Source organism: Malaclemys terrapin, chromosome 8 (genome assembly GCF_027887155.1).
Source record: "Malaclemys terrapin pileata isolate rMalTer1 chromosome 8, rMalTer1.hap1, whole genome shotgun sequence".
NCBI lineage: Eukaryota > Metazoa > Chordata > Testudines > Emydidae > Malaclemys > Malaclemys terrapin.
In genome coordinates, this window is record NC_071512.1 from 78345145 (window position 1) to 78363566 (window position 18422).

The 18422-nt window shown below is 46.1% G+C and overlaps 1 protein-coding gene across 1 annotated transcript; it reads left to right on the top strand.

The window, feature by feature from the left end:
- The first annotated feature begins 7580 nt into the window (after positions 1-7580).
- On the top strand, positions 7581-12412 carry BARHL2 (BarH like homeobox 2). The gene is made up of 3 exons (XM_054038378.1): positions 7581-8142; positions 9694-9919; positions 11580-12412. Exons 1-3 carry the CDS (start codon positions 7581-7583, stop codon positions 11890-11892), a joined length of 1101 nt encoding a protein of 366 aa, XP_053894353.1. The 3' UTR covers positions 11893-12412.
- The last annotated feature ends 6010 nt before the right edge of the window (positions 12413-18422 follow it).

Sequence of the window (18422 nt, forward strand, 5' to 3'; positions counted from 1 at the left end):
AGCTGCTTGCAGGGAGCAGACTCCCTTGGACTTTATTCCGAATTCCAGCACCTAAGCTGTTCTCGTGTAAATCAACATGGGGGGAGCGCTGCTCTGTTTATTGCGGCCACAGAGTCACTCTGAAATCGGTGCCTTGGCTGAGGGCAGCGGCGAGGGAGAAGCAGGGCTGTGTGAAGCGAGCTACCTCAGTCCAGGTTCTCAGCAGAGGGTCCTATGGCCCTGCACCTTATAGGGGGAGACAGGATTGACAGCTTCCGTTCCCTTTGCTCTGCCCTCTATTGCTCCTCCGGAGAGAGAACACGTTACTTCGGATACATCACCCCCATTGGGGAGACACTGGTGTCTAATTAGTGCTAACCGGGCACACAGGATATTGAATAATAATGATAATAATAATGATACAAATATTAATACTCTGGAATCTTTCCCCCGGGAATAGATGAGGATGCAGTTTTGCAATATACACAAGCGGTGGTTTTTTTTCTGCGCTCGTCTTTCCTGCTTTGCTGAAGGACAAAGGCAGAATATTCCAGCGTAGATTTAATCTCTGATCTGTTAACATCAAGCCAGGAGCCAAGATTTCCCTCCCCAAACCATCTTGTTGTAGAAGGGGATCCCTTAGTTATGGGCTCGCCCATTCAAATTCACATCTCCTGTTATTTCCAAGTGGGTCTCCCTCCGGCAAAAACCACGTATATCAATAATGGAGGGAAGGAAAATGCTTGTAAAACTTGGGGTTTAGGTTTCCTGGTTGAGCGGTCTCTGAAGCGTGTGTCTGGTTACAGTCCCCAGCCTGTTGAAGGGGCAGGTTTCCTAACGCAGGAGAGACCAGCCAGCTTCCACTTGTCAGTCTGGGCCGTGTGAGCCCACAGTCCCTTCTGGGGCGAGACCCAGGCTCGCTGGGGCCTGACCCCTCTGGCCTCCTGCCGGAAGATGATCGTTGCCCCAGCTCTCTGTCGCGCGTGGAATGCGTCCGCAGGAACTTCCCAAATGTGCCCAGGCCCGGGCCCCACCTCCCTCCAGGGGCCAAGGGAGGCTCTCGGAGGAGACAGGGGTGTGTGTGTGCGCGCGCATAGTGCAAAAAACCCCAAAGTGCGAACATTCACACCGGCAACCCCCCCTCCCCTCGGCAGGCTGGAAGGAGCAGCTCTCTCTGCGCCCCTGAGCACTGGCCAAGGGCTTTTTCTGCTAAGACCCTCGTTTGTTCTCCACGTGGATCTGCACTTGTGGCTACCAAGCCCGGGCAGGGGAAAGTGGTTTAAAGAGCAGCTGAAAAGTACAGGTCGGCGGGAGGAGTTGGGGAACTTTCTCCCGTTCCTAGAGCCGCCTGTGAGTGACACTGACCGTGCTCTTGGGGGGGGGGGGGCGGGTAACTCCGTGGCTCTTGCTTTTCAGGGCCCGTGCCCCTGGGGAAGGCGGGCTTGTCCCTAAAGCGCCCCCTGGCCTCTGCTGGCCGTGGGGAGCCGAGAAGGCAGCAGATCTGTGCCTCCCACACACCGCAGCTACAGCGGGCAGGGATCGATAGGGTGCAATCCGCTGTCCCCGCATCGACCGTCCGCTCGATACCATGATACCCTAACTGGTAGCGTTCAATGTGTCCCCCTTCCTGCTCCCGATTTAATAAAGCGATTGATTGGCGCTCAAAGTGGCGTTTTAATTAGCTGCCTGTTAATTAACATCGGGAATGAATTCTCCTCCGCTGAGTGGCACCTTCGCTCATCGCTTTGATTGGGGTTTTCTCCCGCCTGCCCTTCCACCCCCCGCCCCAATAATCCGCGGGACGAAATCCAACGCCGCGCCAGTGCAGAGCTGGGCTGCAGGCAGGGAGAGGCGGCTCCGCAGCGCTCTCCGGGACCTCTCCCGAGCTGCCTTGTTGCCCAGCGCGGCCCGAGTCAGGGTTTCCCGACGTAGAGGGAGATGTGGCAAACTCCGCCGGCCCCCCTGCGTGAGCTGGGAGCCAGGCGAAGCGGTCCCGCGGGATGGGACGAGCCTGAGTCGCGCTTTCCGGCAGCAAAGCTCCTGTGGTCCGGGCTGAGGCTCCGCCAGACCTGGCAAAACCCGAGCGGTTCCGTTGCGGCGAACCGGCCTAACCAGGTGCAAATCGATCGCACGTCTTCCCTGGGCGCACGCTGCCCCCCTGCTGCCAGGCAGGCCCAGCCCAGGCGAGAAACGACACGAGCCGCCTCCCCTGGAAGGGGCAACGGGTGGAGTGCGTGCGAGCAGCCCCTCTGCGCCTTTCCTAGGGAAAGGGAGTGAGAAAGTTACACAAACCCCAACCGTTGTTACTATCGGGCCCGGTGGTTGTCTAAGGGCTGATATCCTGCTTGGGTGGAACAGGCCGAGCATCACCTAACTTCTCCAAGGAGCTGGTGGGGGTGGGGCGAGCTGGGATATTCCAGATCTGCCAAGGATAACAAAAGTCAAAGGAGAAAAACCTTCAATTGTATATCTCCAGTTCTTGCCTATAAAAAGTCATATTCGGGGATGGGGCAAACTGTCTGCAGTTCTCCTTGCAAAAGATCTTTGGACACACATGGGTTTGTGTTTTAACCTAGCAGCTGACTTCCTAGCCCATGCTGGTACAACTGGCTCCATTAGATTTCTATTCAGGACGAGTTGCCTTTTGTAAAGCAGTCTGTAGCGTCAGGGAGCAAAAGCGAGCACTAGAGAAGGGGAAAATGGCATCGAAACGGATCGGAATAAATCCGAACCTAGAAACAAACTAGCAAAAGTTTTAAATATGCTTCTCTAGGTCTTATCTCTTAAATATCTCAGCTTTGGCAATAATATACACGCGAATAAACATAGAAAGCCATGAAAATAAAAGTATTAACTGTTTGGTGACATGACTTTAAGCTCTAAATCCTGCGCCCGAGACAGAGAAGTGTATTGTTATTTAAAGGATTATGCCAGTGTAACATCTTATCTCAGATCAGACATTTCCCTGGGGATAATTAGGGTATATATTTGTTGTAAATTGCAAAGAAAGACAGCAGAACAAATACGACTGCGGCGGCAGCCTTCTTTTCTTCTATAGGAAACCTTCAGTACTTCTGGGGAATTTTCCCTAAATCGGTCATTCTCTTTCCATTTTTCTGTTATCTTTTATATATTTTAAAAGTTCTCTACTTTTAATTTTTGATAGTACAAACATTAAATGTCTTATTAGAAAAAAGAAGAAAGCTTTCTCAGGACAACGAACATGTTAACTACATCAGCAAAGCAGCACTAAAAGTATTGTTCTCCCTGGACCAAGATTTTTTCTCAGACAATAGATGATCTGTTGGTAACCCCTATCGCCGCCCAGTGGACAAAGGAGCCATTGCATCTCTTCCAGATCAGGCATTCTGTTTTTAACAACTGGACACTTAAAGAAACGTGTAAATTAAACATGAATGGAGATAAAACATCAAAATCAAAATCTACCGTAGAAGCAGATGGCTATCCTTCACAGTTCACTTCCGTTACAAAGCAGACTGAGACAACTTCTGCAAAAGCAAAACACCAAAGCTAAACACAGGAGATGCGAAAGACATATTTTGTTTCCAAAATCATTAGACACCTGCAACAAGAAAATGTGTTAGTGGCTTAAAAATTTAAAACCGTCTCTACACTTTGTAGCTCTCTAGCAGAAAGCCAGATGAAGATGAATTTAGTAACTTGACAGACCTATATATATAATGTAATGCTGATCGCTCGACAGCTGCTAGAGTCAAAGTTCTGGCTTTACTAGTAAAACTTCTTAAATACGTTAGTTAAACAATCCATTCTCTGTACTGCAACGAAAATGCAATACAGATGCTCCTTGTTTAAATTCAGAAATAAAGGCCCGAACAAATTTACAAGAAGCGAATACGCAAATAATTCCTTGAATTAGATTGTTCTTAAACACGGGAAAGCAGTCTAAAGTTAAATAAAGTCGAATACGTTTTAAACGATGTTTAATTTTAAGTCCACTGTTCTTAGATTTTATTTTTGACCTTTAATTTGTAAAAGAATTAATTGATTAAAAATATATCGTCACGTATCCCGTGAACTTGTAAAAAACGTGTAAGCTTGCAAAAATGGGAATGGTTACTTTATTTCAAGCTTATCCGTGAGGGGTAAACGGTCATAAATTGTATTTACGTCTTGACTACAAGCCTTGTTTTAATACCAAAGGCAGGAATCACTACATAGCCAACTACTGCATTGCTTTTCTTTAGATCTATGCTTCACAGCAGACTCCGCTTTAAAAGGTCTCCGTAGCTGCCGTTTGAATCAAAGCCTCCCTTTTCTCAAAAATGTAATTAATAAGTATTAAGAGACTATATCCCACATAGGTTATTTGCAAGCGGGCAGATGTAAATGTTGGCATGGCTTGATTACCTTACCAGAATAAATGCTATCCCCTCTACATTTCCTCAGCCACGGGATCAAATTTCTGATTTCTTCGCCAGCGTAGTTAAATATTACTAGTCAATAACATTTCTAACCACACAACACAAGCTGTGCTATAGGCGTTTTTTCACTCTTCAGTCATTTTAGGCGTATAAACAAAACAAAAACAATCTGAAATGAATTATTTATAGAGGATTTGGAATAATTGATTTTTGTTGTGCTATCACTCAGTCTCATATTTTATGTGTTTTCCCTGGTGGAACCAATCTCCCTCCAACTTTTAATGCGGATATTTCTTTAGGAAATGCACCGCAGCGGAATGCTGATGGCTTAGATCCGTAAAAATAATGCCCTAAATCAATATTTTTTTTAAAGTATAAATTCGACAAAGAACATTATCCAATGTCATCACTGCCATCCAGTGACATATTTTCGGCAGTTAATAGTAAATGCCAGGAGGAGAGGGTCTGGTGGACAGATGTAAAACAATGAATGCTGCATTTCTGCACATAGGATTAATTATCTCAGTAGTTTTATGCAGGAATTTTCATGATTAAATAAATATCATAAAAAATACCGACCTTTAAGGCTGCTTTATGCCTAACCCAGCAATCCATCAATAACTACGATGAATCTCAGCTTGACCTATGGCAGGAGATTGTTAAAGAGGGGCTTGCTATGATGGGGTAGCCAAAACAAGATGAGGCTTTCAGCTAACAGTTAAGAGCCATCACAGCAAATCTTTTTCTGTACTCACAAAAAGAAAGCTCTCTACAGACACCTGTCCACAAAGAAGATTATCTCAGACCTGATTCAGGTACTTTATTTACCCATTTTCTTTCTTCTTTTTTTTCCCTGTGGCGTTCCACTGAACTATTGAACTGTCAGTTTTAGCTTTAATACCTCTCATCTAGCACATTGTCTAACGCTATCAGCGAACATTACGCCTCTAAATATCGTACGTTAGTTAATCCTGTTTCACGTCCCTCTATTATTCTTCCTGTATCTATTTCCATCGGCAAGGATGCAGCCCCCACATAAAAGCCTTCTACCACCTCAGTGAGTCCACCCATCCCTTGATTTCACGTTGTCAGTTAAACTCATTTCAGTGTATAAGATTGGCAAAAAAAAAATATTTGTTTTTGGCGGGAGGGAGAATCATAGATAATTAAAATGCCTTGATGTAATATTTTTGAAATATATTTTCCTTTGCCTACTTTATTATTTTTTAATTAATGTAACTTAAGGAAAAAGCTCAGAGACTTTAATTGCCATTTGATGTGGTAAGAAATATATTCTTGCGGGCTGACATGGCAGTGATGCCAGCGCGGTTTACCTTAGATTCATAGGGTCCTTAAAATGGTAATTCGAAGTAAAATGTAACTCAAAGAACTTTGAATCATTCATTAGCACCTTATAATTACTCTGCTAATTAGGTTGACACGGTACTTAATCAGGAGTAATACGACGTCTTGTCACTGGCAGTTCCCATTACTCTGACATTCAACAAGAGACAGGTTGGAGTCGTCCTAGAGAAATTAACACAAGTTGATGCCCTCCGAAGAACCAATGGAATAATTTCCTGCAGTCCCAGGCGGATCGACAGTAACTATTCCCATTCCAACTGAAACGCTAAAACAAGAGAAACCCTAGAGAGCACAAAGGGGCTAATGAATCCAACCAATACCCCCGGACTCCGGGAAGCCAGAACGGCTGCAACCGAGTCACTAAACTGTGAGGACATTTGTGCCTCTGCTTTATTAGTTAATCCAGATTAATTGGCATGCATGTTCTAACTGGAGACTGCTTTGGGTGCTGCATTGGCTTCTTCTAGTTTCCTGACAGGCTTCGCGCTCCTTCTAATTTTTCCCCCCTTGGAGAGCAGAAGCCTTTTCGCTCAGCTCAGAACTGAACCCCCCCCCCATTTCCTAGTCAATACATGCAAAGCATTACCCATCAACCTGGCGTGCTATGGAAACCTGGGCACCTGCTCTCACAGGCTAGCCAAGGGACTACAAAACACCAGGAGGCGAAGCCAGGAAACAAGTCCCTTGAAAGTTATTGCCTATGTTCTGATGGGGTCCTGGTCATTTGTCTTCTCATCGATGTCTGCTACGCTTCTTAGTTTCTATGGCACGTGTGAGTTTCAAAAGAGTGGGTCGAGCGGGCTGGGATTGCTACATTTGATTTCCATGCTGCCCTTTCGAAACCCCATCATCTTCTCCCCCCTCTGTTACTCTAGCTCACCTCTTAAAATAATGGACAAACCATTTTCTTTCTTTCTCTCCCCACACGCTGCACTTTATTGCTATTTCTAAGGGGGGTTGTTATCACCGCTACTACGGCTGATGATGGACGCGGCGGTGCGCACAGTAACAATATTTAGAGACCGACTGGAGAAGGAATCCTAGAGATTCTATAGCAGACCAGCCCGGCTCTGAAATTGACAAGGGCCCCAGAGCCCACGCTCATTGGCTGCGGCTCCGCGGCGTCAGCCTGAGCCGCGCGGGCCGCCAATGGGGGCTTTTGCCGGATGGCGGAAAAAACCCAGGGTTTATAATAAAGCGGAGGGGGGACGCGGCTGGCAATGGCCGTGACGTCACGGGAGGGAGTCGCTGGAGCCGAGAGGAGCTGGGCTGCACTGGGAAGAGCGCGGCAGTGGCCGGGGTCCGTCCCGCTTCGCGTCTCCTGCCGCCGCCGCCTGCGCCACGCCGCAACTTCCCGAGAAAGTTCAATAACTCCGCGGCGGAGGCGGGCGGCGGCCCCGGCACCCTGCGCCCTGTCGCCTCCTGCTGCGGCTGCCGCCCGCTGCGATGCAACCCAGCAGGGCGACCCAGCCCGGGCTGGCCACGCTCCGTTAGCGCCCCGTGAACAATACGGCCAACACCACGTGTGTGTGTGTCTGTCTGAGCGCAGCACCTGAACCTGCTGCTCGCGCCTTCTCTGTCCTTTCCCTGGTAACTTTCCCCTCCTCTCCCCCCTCCCGGCTGGGCTTGTTCCTTTCCTAGTTCCGTGGCTGCCCTTCCACCAGCCCGTCTTGTCGCCATCCCAGCCCCCTGCCCTCCTCCCCCGCCCCCCCCCACCACTTTCTGTTTGTTTGAAAGACACTGACATTCTCGTTGCTGTTTTATGTATTGATCCGATTGTGGCGCTGACTCGAGCCTCCCGAGCCCCGGATTGGGATGAAGGCGCCTCTCTGAATGGCCACGATGGAAGGATCTAGCGGGTCGAGCTTTGGAATAGACACGATTTTGTCTAATAGCGGTTCCGGCAGCCCCGGCATGATGAACGGAGACTTTCGCCAGCTAAACAGCGATGCCAGGACAGCGGATTTTAGAAACCAGGCCACCCCGTCCCCTTGTTCGGAGATAGACACAGTAGGGACGGCTCCTTCGTCCCCCATCTCAGTCACCATGGAGCACCCCGAGCAGCATCTGGTGCAAGAGCATCACCATCTCCATCACAGCCAGCAGCAGCAGCAACAAAGTTTGCAGCAATCACCCCAACAGCAACAACAGTTGGGCTCGGGCAACTCGGCCCCCAGGACTTCCACCTCTTCTTTTTTAATTAAAGACATTTTGGGCGACAGCAAACCGCTGGCGGCTTGTGCACCCTACAGCACCAGTGTCTCCTCTCCCCATCACACCCCAAAACAAGAGGGCAACGCAGCCAACGAGAGCTTCAGGCCAAAACTAGAGCAGGAGGACAGCAAAACCAAACTAGACAAACGCGACGATACGCAGAATGATCTCAAATGCCACGGTGAGTATATTACCCCGCAGCCTCCACCGCTTCCGCCATGGCTTTTTAGCGGCCCCTGTCGTGATAGGGTTTCACTTTTATTCCTAATAACACTAATGCTATTGATTAATAATAACCTTATGATATGACTCTCCAGTGGTCAGTATTGTACACAATTTGCTATGGAAAGCGATACAATTCCCTGGCAACATTTCTGATATTTCAGAAGCTATAACAAAAAACAACAACAACAAAACAAAAATCCCACCAAAAACCAGTAAAATCCAATCCTCTTTAAATTATTGTCTCTGATTTTTTTTTTTAATATCAGATCCTTGGATAAATCTTTTTTTCTCTTGCTGGGGCACTCCTCTTTTTTTAAGTTAGTTTGGCGAAAAAAATTGTTTGAACGTTTGTTTCTTTTAAAATTTGAATGCATTTCTTCTTTTTTAAATGCTAATTCGTTTAAATGACTCGCATGTTTTCTAACCCCAAGCACAGAGGTTTAGCAGCACTTAATTAATAGGACAAATTTCCAAGTAGACCTAAAAGTAGGTAAGAACTTTTCACTAGATCACGTTAGAAGGCTTTTTACATTGTTACAGTCTTTTCCTATGCTGGGGTGGGATATTTCTCTTTTTCGAATTTTGTACGCCTACGGAGTCTGCAATATTTCCTGGTTTAAATATATATATTTTTATATATATATATGCGTGTGTATGGGCGTGGGGGTTATATTTAAGAAGATAGCTGCTATTTGAAAAGCCTTTTCCTTAATGCCGAAGGATTCTCTGCTTTCTGCAAAATGGCTTTGCACAAGGCACAGTTTAAACTATGCGGTGAGAGGACACATTTTCCTAATTTTACGCCATTCACCTATTTTGCAATGTTGTGCGATGAATAATAGAAAGACGCTCATGTGTGCCATTCATTTTGCTATTTTAACATTAGCATAAGAGTGCCCAAAACAGATGTACAGTCTGGTCTGGCAATTTTTTTGTGCACCAACCTCCCCAGTGGGTCAATTAGAGAGATTATTGTTCTTCCTGCAGGGAAGATCAAGGAGCGCTGCAAAAACTGGTACAAACAGAGATGGATTGACATATCGATTTCCCAGCATTTCAGCAAAAAAACCAAAGTTGACAAATAGAATCCGGAAATCTTAGCGCTGTCACCACGACGTGCTCAGCAATTTGAGCTCAACTTGGTGCTTGGGTGACATATCCTGTCTGAGGCATTAGCACATCAGATGCGCTCGCTGTTCTGCACTTTGCTTTAACCTGCCCCAAGTGCACCTGAAAGGGGAAAAACCTTACCCCAGAAAGGGGGACTGTTTATCGGCTGCACAGAGAGAAATCGCCAGACCTTCCTGTCAAACCCATTTAGACACGTAGGTACGAAAAGGCATCAACTAAATTAAGGGATTTCCTTGGAGTCCTGAATGCAGCAGTCAGATGATAATCAACTCTATAAAGAAATCGACTTTGCCCCGAGCCCAGACCCCAAGCAGCTTAGCCTTGGGTTGCTGCTTTAGACCCTGTTTCTAGTGTTGTGCTTGTGAATTGTTCCTAGGGACGAAAGAAGAAGGCGACCGGGAGATTACAAGTAGCCGGGATAGCCCCCCAGTCCGAGCGAAGAAACCTCGGAAGGCGAGGACGGCCTTTTCGGACCATCAGCTCAATCAGTTGGAGAGGAGCTTTGAGCGGCAGAAGTATTTGAGCGTGCAAGACCGCATGGACCTTGCTGCGGCTCTCAACCTGACCGACACGCAGGTCAAAACCTGGTACCAGAACCGGAGGTAAGGGAGGCGGGCAGAGTCAAGGATCTCCGTCCCCCCCCCCCAAAGAACAATTTGCCCAAAGCCCCTAAAAACAGAGTTGCTGCTCAGATAATCTGAGCTAAACGGACTGAAGGCCGGGGGAAGAAACACTCCCCACCTCTCTAGTCAATATCAGCGAGATCTGGTCAGGGAAAGCAAACACCGGCCACTTCAATCTGTGACTGTTGGTAGATTTCATAAAGGAACAATCCCCCCCACCCCACTCACTCCTTGCCCATGCTAGAATAAAGGGAGTAGCAGCGTGCCTAAAATAAATTAAATGGACAGGTAACAGGAACGATCATAAAGTCAATAAGTAAACTGCGAAATAAAAACATAGTGTTATTGGCTACTGTCGTTCTCAAGGAAAGGCCAAGAAAAGCCATAGAGGCGCCTGCACTTGACAATCTAGTCAGTCAACAAAGTAGTCTCAGCCATAGCTAATTAATAAAGCAGACCATATCGTTATGAACGAATACACACATGAATAAATAATGGCCAAATCTCGATTACAAAACTGGGGACATATTATTCTTCCTGTGTCCCAGGAACATAGTGGCAAAGAAATCCCACTGAAATCTCATTTTGCAGTGTTGCTCTTGGCATGCCTCTGTAGCCCGTTTGGAAATCACGGCGTTTGCAAGGATTTCTCCGTGTGTGATATTAGCAAAGTGACTAGGAAATCAAGTTGTAAAATGTGTTAGTTTAAAAAAATGTGCTTGGTTTCCATTTGTCCGCGTTGTAAAGCCAAAGAGGCAATTGTATGTGTATTCTAATCGCAGCTGACTAGGTTTGGAAAACTACGTCCAGTTGTCATCTTTGCCATAATTTTCTGTCTCATTACATACGGTTTCAGCCACCCTAATTCTGTCGGAAAACATTAGTGTCATTTGTATCCAATCTAAACAGGGCGCCATGTTTATTAATTTTGCTGGGATTGCAGTGTGTGTGTATCCACCAGCTCAGATCTCACAAGGCATTTCGCTGGGGCTTGGCAAAGGGAGGGGTTCGCGAGGGGAGGAAAGGCCAGGAAATAAAATTGTTGAAATATTGTGTCAGGAGAGTGAAAATACCGTGTGTGCCGCTAGAAACATTCTGCCAAACTAATAGTCAATATCTTTTTATAACGGGGATCTCTGCTGTCTTGCCATCTAGAACTGAAAGCATTTCTCCTTTCTTTGTTAGATATTTTCCCGCATCTTTATGCTCCACGAACGGTTTGATTTTCTTTTTTTTAGTTCAGTTTTTCGGATGCAGGACCAATCAATCTTTCAGTTTCCGCGACACTGCAAAGTTTGAAGGCACAGACACCTGCGATTTTAGAAAGTCGCACTCCTGAAAGCCTGCAAACAGAAGGGGAAACGGTCCCGTGGGGTTCATTTTATTTTATTGTGCGTGTGGCTAAACCCAGGGAAACTGGGTTCGATTTCCACATTGAATCGTTTGCCAGGGCACTAGCGAATGGCGGAGCAGACATTCTAGTTGCAAAGGAGGGTGTGTGTGAAGGAAAAGGGGCAAGGACCAGTAGGATTTAGGGTTCACATCCCTGGGGAACTCCTTCGGCCCCTCGAAACCGAGCAGCAGTGCCAGGGGGATGGTTCCGTGCTAGCTCTAGACCTGTGTGCTCCTTCTCTTCCAGGACGAAGTGGAAGCGGCAGACGGCGGTGGGACTGGAGCTGCTGGCCGAAGCTGGGAATTATTCTGCTCTCCAGAGGATGTTCCCCTCTCCCTATTTCTACCACCCGAGCTTGCTGGGCAGCATGGACAGCACGACAGCGGCTGCAGCGGCGGCCGCCATGTACAGCAGCATGTATCGGACTCCCCCAGCTCCGCACCCTCAGCTCCAGCGGCCCCTGGTGCCCCGCGTGCTCATCCACGGCCTGGGGCCCGGGGGTCAGCCCGCGCTCAACCCCTTGGCCAACCCTATCCCGGGTACCCCGCACCCCCGGTGAGAGCTCACCGCTGTCCCAGCAACTAGCCCCCACCTCTCCCCCCAAATAAAAACCGGCCACCAAAAGCAGGAGCTAAGCAACTGAGGGGGAGATGAAAGGGGGCCAGGAGCTTCTGAAGGCAGCCAAGAGCCAGCCACGGAGACGATTCCATCAGAGCAGGGACTTTTGAACCATGAACCCAGAGCCGATCCAGTAAGTGAAACAAACCCATCGAACAAACCTCCAGGAGCTCGGAAGGAGAGACTGCGGGAGGGAGGGAGCCGGACCCGAGCCAGCAGAGACTCCGGAGCACAGAGGGATACAAAGAACAAACCTCCCGTCACACAGCGCGGAAGACCGGGGTAACGGAGAACTTTGCACTGATTTCTCATGACCTTTTTTCTTATTGAAAAGTGGCATGCTCCGTAATCTGAAAGGAAATGTACATTTGAACAGACTGAGTGCGAAGTGATATATCATATTTATTATATGTTGTCAAAAATTCACTTATATACCTTACTAAAAAAATACATGATTTCTCCCCCTTCTCCCTTTTCATGTCTTTTTGAATTCAGTAAAATAAATGCTTAGGTGACAAATGATAGATTTTTTTTTTGTGACTGAAAATTACAAAAAAAAAAAAGAGAAAGAAACAAGAAATAAACTATCTTTTTGTAACAAAAAGTGGAAATCTAAGTAAGCTAATTTTACTGAAGTTAACTGATGCAAGAAATTCGGGTCCGAAAAACAGCCCGTCGTTTTAGGGCCACTGTTCAATGATCTGTAAAATTTTTATGTTTGGTTGCTATATTTTTAAAGTCCTCCCTCCCAGGTACTGCTACGCGAGCCCTTCGTTTAAACATCGTCGGGTGTTTTTTTTTTTTTTTTTTAAGCTGATGATTAAGAGAATAGTGTGGTGATTTCTTTTGTTTGCGGGATTCAGTCTTTCCGGAGCTGCATGGGGGAGAGACAGATGCTTTTGAAATGATCATTTTGCTGCGGTTTCAAGTGGTAGCTGTGGTCTGTTTTCTCTCTCTCTCTCTGTATTTTTCCCTTTCTCCCCTTCCTGAATATTTAAGAAGTTGATGAGGAAACTGAATGGCTTGCAAGGTTGGGTGGCCTGATGCCTGGGAAACAGGAATGTGGTCCCTAGCCTAGCAGCTGTCCCAGAGCAGCAGAATGCCCGGGAGAAGCGAGCAGGACAGACAGCAAGCGCGAGGCGGCTGACTGTGAGCAATTAGGAGCCAGAAGAGAGAGAGAGAGAGAGAGAATCGAGCCAGATCTAGCCCATAAAACCGTACAAATCTTTGATCTTCTCTCTCCTAGCCAGTTTCACTCTTCAACCAGAGCCGCGTCGCTGAGCCCACTTAAATCTCGTCCTGCCTTTTGTTTCAGCGCTCTTCAATCCAGCCCTGCGTTCGGGGGTGAGCCCGCCTCAGTGGCACGTTCCCGCTGTGGTGCGGGGGTGCCAGCTATGGACCTGACTAAACCCAAGCGCCAATAGAGGCTCCGCAGTGGGGGGAAGGGAGGGGGAGACGTGCAGAGAGCTGCTGACCTTGCGAGCGGGCCTGGGGAGGTAACCTAGGAAAACTGAAACGAGATAAAGGTAAACACCCCAAACGCTCGCCTTTCTTCCAGGCCCTGCGAGAGGCAGGGAGCGGCAGCCAGTCACAGGTTGTAATTTGCAGCCTGGCTGCCGCTGTCCGCCTGCCACTTTATCAGCCTTCAGAGCGAGCCAGCCCCAGCCTTCCGAGGTGAACACAACACTGTTCCCTCCCTTGCAATTGGAAAGATATACAACAATTACCTATCAAACATTCATCAAGTCCAGTGCTCTGGCCGCCTCCCAGGGCTGCGCTGGGCTGGCTCGGTGCTGTGCGTTTACTCTCCAAAGAGAGAGAGCCTGCGGGCACATTTATTTGGGCTTTGCTAATTAGCGAATGGTTTGCTGATTTCTCTGCTAATAAATTTGCGTTAAAACCATATTGACCTCTGCCTTGATCTAACAAAAGGGGAGAGAGGGCTCGGAAACGCCTACCTCATTTTCTGCCCGTGTCACAGCGGACTCTGACAATTACCCAGCGTCTGTGCAGGGGCCAGCGACATTATACAGAGCAGCAGCCCTGCTTAGGCGACAGACTCAGTCGAGTCCTTTCTTACTAGGTCTTAGAAATTAATAAGAGTGACCCCCCATCATTTAGTTTTAGGACTAGGAACAGGCTTTCAGTAATTTGGGACTCGGGCCATTACATTTACCCTAAAGAGCCCTTTATCCGAGCACACATTAGAATGAACTAGTGTCCTAGGAAGTGTGCAAAGCCAAGAATAATACAAACTCATTTCATGTTTAAAATAATGCTAATTTAAAGCTGAGCCAAACCAGTTCGAGATGATTCCATTGGCTTCATTAATATTACTAAAAAAAACCCCAACCATTCGTTTTGTTCACGTTTACCCACATCAGTTCTGAAAGTAACAAAGGTGGTGGTGGGGGGGGGAAACTTTAGACAGAATAGCTTGTGTTGCCTGAGTTGTCCTTTCTCTGCTGCAGAAACGAGTCAGCTGGGCTTTCAAAATGACATTGTTCGATCAGGAAAGTTATGGCAGAATTCAAATACCAGTTTGCATCGCATTTGAATTTATTTAAACTTTTTTTTTGTATTTCTCTCACCTCAGGATTTCACTAGTACAAAGTTTAAAAAAAACATTTTGTTAGAAAGAAAGGAAACATTTTTTTTTTAAAGAAAGATGATTTTGCTGCTGGATTTTAGGAAATGTGTTTGAATGTATATTTCATTTTTTATTTTTGGAATGTTAGACAACTTGTGAAATGTACTTTTAAGGGAAATCCTGCTCGCCTTCCTCTCTCCGTGTGTGTAAAGGGAGCAGGGTTTGAGTAGGAATAGCTACGGTTTAAGATAAGCATTTCTTTCGCTTTTCCAAATGTTACAAAAGCATGCCTGAAGTTAAATTTAAATGCGCACTTGCTGGTAATTTTGACTGCTCCTTGTTTAAATTATGAAAAATATCACTTCATTAGAAGCATTTGCTTGCTTCTGAAGCTAATTAAAATAGGCTTTCATTAGAAGAAAGGACTCAGTTACATGTTTTAAAAGCTACAGATGCGTACTCATTTAAATTCAATCAACCAGTACAAAAAGTCCTGGCGCAATGTTGTGAATGTGCAAAGTTGGTCTTTCTTTTTGACTAACAATCGCCTGCGTAAAATAATTGATTTCCAAGGAGTTGGCAAAGGAAAGATTGTTGCTTTGATTTCATTGCCTCCAGCAAATATACCCAATAGATATGTAAATATTTTTGTTTTTTTTTTGCTCCACCTCCGCAAATAGAGAGGACTCGATGGAAAATTAGTTTTCTTTAATTTTTTTGTTGGCATTTGTACATTTCTAGTGGAATATTTTCCAGTCAACTACTAACTTATTTTGCTTCAGTAGAACCTGCTTCTTTACCTCACTGAAGAGTTTTCTGAAGTCCCCCAGTTAAATAAATATTTTACAATTTCAGATGCGTTCCCCGTATTCAGACAAAGTTTGTTCTCGTATAGCCATTTGATTAAGACAATCTTTTGAAAGCAGAACGCCATCCCTTATGTTGACCATTTGCAATTCAAAGTGCTTTAGCGTTTACCCATTAGTTATATAAACAGAAAGTGGGTTCAAAGAATTTCTGTACACTTGCATGCTATCTAGCTGTCTATTGAAATTAATCTTTGTTTTGAATCTGTCCCAGGAACAGGCTGGCTTCTCCCCCCGAGTGAGTGCGGGCGAACACACACACACACACACACACACACACACACACGAGCGTGCCAGGGCTATTCTCTGAGTTTGCTTTGCTGTGGAATCCCAGCTCCAAGAGGTTAGGTGCTGCCCAGGGACCTGTTCCCCCAAACAGCTATTTCCCCCTTGGAGACACTGGGTCAGTCACTAGACCCTGGCGCCCTGCAGAGGGGCCTTTCTCAGCTGCTACCACTGACACCCGAAAAGGCTCAACGCGTTCCCTTCCCACGCCTCAAACATGCGTGTAATGTGCGCGCCCTCCTTTGGCACCGGCACCCCAGTTGAGGCAGAGAGGAGAGCTGCGTTCCCCCCTTCTCTTATCCTGCCGGCCAACATCTCAAAGCTCTGACGGACTTAAGGGAGTTTCCCTAGGGGCCAGAAGGGCCCTGTAATAGCAGAGCCCATCATTCAGTTATCGTGCAAAGTAACCGGGGAGACATTTTAATTTGCTGCACGCGGCAGAGCGGCTCTTGTGTTTCCCTAGCCTGAGATGGCACATCTGTGTTTGCATTTCCCCCCCAGGGATCTCTGTCCTGTTCAGCGCCGGCTCTGCTGTGCGCGGTGGAGAGAAGCCGCGTGCAGCACCAGAGACAGCTCCTAGGGCCGGCGCAGTCACTGCAACTGCGCGCTTGGGTCCGAAGGCTCTGAAGTTACAGGACGTGTGTGTGTGTGTGTGTGTGTGTGTGTGTGTTACAAAGTGCTCTCTTGTAGCATTTCCTGATTAGCTGTTAAGTCCGAACAGGGTCACATTCCAAAGAACAAAATCTTCAGATTAGTGCAAGTAATTTGAAAGATCTCTGGGTAAGTAGTTCTCAGTCATAAATCAAGTTAAACCATCACTGTTTAATAAGTTCTTAGGCAAAGACGATTTTATACAAGTTGGTGGCAAACGATTATGAAGATCTGAAATAAAGCAGCAGCTCAATCTCAGACAGACTCAATTTGCTATAAAACCATCCGTGTTTTCACTTCCACGATCAAAACTGTCTGATTGACGATCATAAACGAAGCAACACTCATGCGTTCAACCAAACCTCGGCTATCCGGAAACGCAACACAAGGACCGCTGCAGCTCAAAATAATTTTTAAAAGCTTCTTCTCATATATCGTTAGCTCAAAGAATTAGAGTAAAAAGAAGCCACAAAAAAAGAGGTTGAGTGATCCGAAAAATCCCTTCGCTTTGTTTGTGTTTGATCTCTCTTTAAACTCCTCATCTGTTTATTTCACTTTCTTATGGGATGAAATCACGGATATTAGACACAGAAAAATCTAAGCGTTTTCGTGTGTTACTCATCAAATCCCCCCCCCACACTTTATAGGAAAGGGAAATGGAACAGATTTTGATCTCCGTTTCATCGCTCTAAAACTGGGGTTTAACTTTAGTGACGCCAATGGAGTCACTCCGGATTAACACCAGTGTGTTCAGAATCTGTTCCAATATTTCTTTGGAGATGTCCTTTCCCACCCTCATTTAGCCAGTTCCTCTCAATGCGCATGTGGGGCTGGGATTTTCATGGTTTGTTTTGAAGAACTATAAATACAAAAAATGCCGGTAGAGCATTTCACCCTGCCCAGCTGACCCAAACTCGCCAGTTGATTTATGTCTGAGTTTTCCTGCAATCAGACCCTTTTGTGTAGGATTCCTTTCTTTTCTGGAATTAAATATCTCTGCGGTCTCTGTTCTCGGGGTAGGCAGTACAGCAGCAGAATCCGGCACAATAGTTAATTATTACCTACATTGATTATCAGATTATCCATCGCTGTAGGGAAACTAAAGAAAACAATATGGTGACAGATTTCTTCGGAACAAGAATCTGCAGGTGAATGGATTGGATGATTTCATTGGATTGGATTGGGGGAGATTCCCCAACGAATAGTTAATTCAATGCTTCTGATACTGAGTCCTTGATCTTATGTTTGGGGGTTACAGCAGCATTCTCTGGGTTGGCCAATAAAGTCTATAGCAGCTCTTTCAACATCGGTAGTTGAAGAGGTTGTGTGCTTTGGGGCAGTCAGGAATATACTAGCGGTCATGATCAAGAGATGTTTGCTGGCACGTTGGTTTACACAGATTATGAATCAGAGCGTCACATTGAAAAACCTAACTCTTGTTTTTAATCTTTGGGATTTTCTCCCCTTTCCAGTGCTTCCCTTTGCCAACATTCAAATGACACCTCTGTAGCAACGTACCTTGTAAATCACCTTTTGAACTAATCCTTATTGTGGTAGAGATTTAATGCAATGATAATGGATCATTTGTTATTAAAAAATTCCGAGGTAGCAGAAGTTGGGTGGATATTGAACTATTTTAGGTGGTTGGTAGAAAGGATGACAATTTTAAGAAAGTGGCTCATACCCTAGTGCAATAGTGCATCGCCTTGTGGCGATGACGCATGGATTGTGTATAATCTTTTTGGTGTAGGACTAAATACGTTTTATTTTCATTGTATTATGCCATAAAACCAGGGTCTCTATGTGATCTGTGAGAGTTGCCAAACCATTCCCCCCTCCCTCACCAGTTGGTGGAAAAGACTACATTTAAATCAGTGGCTTAGATGCTGCTCCCTGGGACACTTGGACAACTTCTATGAAGAAGTAAGGGGCCAAATCCTTTCTCCTATACTCAGATAATCCCACAGAAGTGGTATAAAACCAGCAAGGTTTGTTCCAAACTTTTGATAAGGTTTTATATCATGGAATCAAAGTATAACTTAATCCCATAGCATGAAACTGCCTGGTAAGTAAGCAATG

Coding starts and splice junctions, on each gene's coding strand:
- BARHL2 (XM_054038378.1), top strand. CDS start 7,581: ATGGCCACGATGGAAGGATCTAGCGGGTCGAGCTTTGGAATAGACACG. Junction 8,143..9,693: donor GAATGATCTCAAATGCCACG/GTGAGTATATTA, acceptor AATTGTTCCTAG/GGACGAAAGAAGAAGGCGAC. Junction 9,920..11,579: donor ACCTGGTACCAGAACCGGAG/GTAAGGGAGGCG, acceptor CTTCTCTTCCAG/GACGAAGTGGAAGCGGCAGA.